This window comes from Asparagus officinalis, chromosome 6, assembly GCF_001876935.1.
Source record: "Asparagus officinalis chromosome 6, Aspof.V1, whole genome shotgun sequence".
NCBI classification, from domain to species: domain Eukaryota; kingdom Viridiplantae; phylum Streptophyta; class Magnoliopsida; order Asparagales; family Asparagaceae; genus Asparagus; species Asparagus officinalis.
In genome coordinates, this window is record NC_033799.1 from 27,793,193 (window position 1) to 27,795,451 (window position 2,259).

The following is a 2,259-nucleotide window of genomic DNA, read 5'->3' on the forward strand; positions in this document are numbered from 1 at the left end:
ACACCTCATCCATTACTTCACAGCAAAGTCAGGACATGCATGTTCACAAAATGCTCGGCCGTCCACTAACAAAACAAGATGGGCCCTTTTTTTGAAGGGGGAAAACAGAACGTTTTAAGCATGTACATCGTATATATCACAGTATCAGATTAGTGAAAAGAAAAAGAATAAAAACCCATAGTTATTTACAATATCCCCGAGGTATTGCCATCATCAAACATACAAATCATCCATTAAAGGATTTTGCATTATGTCAATCAGTAATCTTATTGGTGTCACATCTAGAAATTTAGTACATATCAATCATGTTGAATAGTTTCACCATCATTTTTCCTCAAGACAAAAAAATTTATCGCAAGATAACGAGAGCATAACGTTTAACATATTAAAACATGCATTTCTCTCACTAAGGACAGGTAAAAGTTCAAATTTCTCAATTGTTACAATTAAATTTTTTCTGCTGATAATTCCAATAAGGGGCTGTTTGGTTGGTTTCCTAAAAACCAAAAAAAAAGGAAATTGAGTCATGGAAATCAAAAAAGTGCAACTTCCACCATTTCCATCCCTAAAACTAACCCACAACATCCAATAAAATATTATTTTTATCATACAACTCATCCACATTATCCAATAAAATATTATTTTCATCATACAACTCATCCACATCATCCAATAAAATATTATTTTCATCCAACAACTCATCTCATATCATCCAATAAAATAAACCAAACAACTTTTATGGGTCACATCATCCAACTCATCTCATCTCCATCTCATTTCATCTTTAAAAATAACTCACATCATCCAATAATATTGTGACAACTCATCTCATCTCATCTCCATTTCATCTCCACCCATTTCCTCCAAAAAAATAAGGAAATTGATTTCCTTAAGTGTGGGTCACATCATCCAATAATATAATGACAACTCATCTCATCTCATCTCATCTCCTATTTTTAAGATTGAACCAAACACAAGAATAGGACCTATTATAAGAAATATGTTTCTTATTCTTTGATTTCCTTCTTTTTTAGCCAATCAAACAACCATCCAACAACTTTTCTTAAAAAATCACTCACATCATCCAATAATATTGTGACAACTCATCTTATATCATCTCCTATTATTTGATTTCCTTCTTTTTTAAGTCAACCAAACAACCATAAAACAATTATTTAAGGAAATAGGTTTCCTACTCCTTAATTTTCTTTTTTTTTGGCCAAACAAACAGCCCCTAAATCTCTGATCCAGACTTTTTTGCTACGCAAATTTTAATAATTAGTATCAAACTTGCTCTTGTAGGACTCCTCCAAAGATTCCGGACGTCATATTATCAGAGAGAGCTTTCAAAGAAGTAGCAGTAACATTTCACCACAAATTCAATCAATTTTCATCCATCCTTCATCATATTGCGAGTGGAAAGGACCTTAAACTTTTTCTCATGGTAAAAAGATTTTTTCTTATTTTTTGTATTATCTTTTTTTCTAAGAACAATAATCCTCCTTGATTATCCCTACTGTTTTTTCCCCTAGGCAATTGGTTTTCTCTGGATAATTTCTGTGATAGGAAGCTGTTTCAGTGCTCTAAACCTCTTATACTTTGGTAAATCCTTTTTTTTTCCTTTTCTTTCTTTTCTTTTTTTGCGAAGTATTTTAAAGTTATCTGTTGGGTATATATTATACTAATTAACTTGATATATATTATATTTTTTTTATAGTTTTTGTGTGCATTCAAACACTGCCGGCATTGTACGAGCACTATGAGTATGAGGTGGATCACTTAACAGCAAAGGGAATGCAAGAGCTCAAGAAATTATACAGAAATTTGGATTCTAGAATTCTAAGTAAAATTCCAAGAGGCCCTGCTGTTGTGAAGGAGAAGCTCTAGACTTGGTCTGTAAAGGAAGACTTCTAATTATGAATATTATATAGCTTGCGTATATTGCCAATGTGTGATTCTTAACAAATGCATAATATTACTGAAGATACATATGTTTCATAAGTACTATTGATATGAAGCAAAGCATTCTGCGTACATGTACTATTGATAGGATACAAAACATACTAGAATTTTAGTATTTATCTTTGAGCACTCTTGATTAACGACGTGTTAACTCCTGTAATGTCCAGTGAGATATATGTTTAATGACGTGTCAACTCATGTAACGTCGAGCAGAAATCCAATCAGAACCTACAGATCGTTCTGAGCCAACAATTTTACTTAGTAGAAGAGCAATTGAGACATCTCATTACCTTCTAT

At 32.2% G+C, this 2,259-nt stretch overlaps 1 protein-coding gene across 1 annotated transcript in view; it reads left to right on the forward strand.

Moving 5' to 3' along the window:
* The window catches only part of LOC109845965 (reticulon-like protein B9), a 32,256-nt gene extending 30,212 nt beyond the window's left edge, over nucleotides 1-2,044 (forward strand). The window contains exons 4-6 of the mRNA XM_020415193.1: nucleotides 1,303-1,444; nucleotides 1,533-1,602; nucleotides 1,718-2,044. Of these exons, the coding sequence (XP_020270782.1) occupies nucleotides 1,303-1,444; nucleotides 1,533-1,602; nucleotides 1,718-1,887 (382 nt within the window). The 3' untranslated portion in view covers nucleotides 1,888-2,044. The remainder of the gene's footprint in view (nucleotides 1-1,302; nucleotides 1,445-1,532; nucleotides 1,603-1,717) is intronic.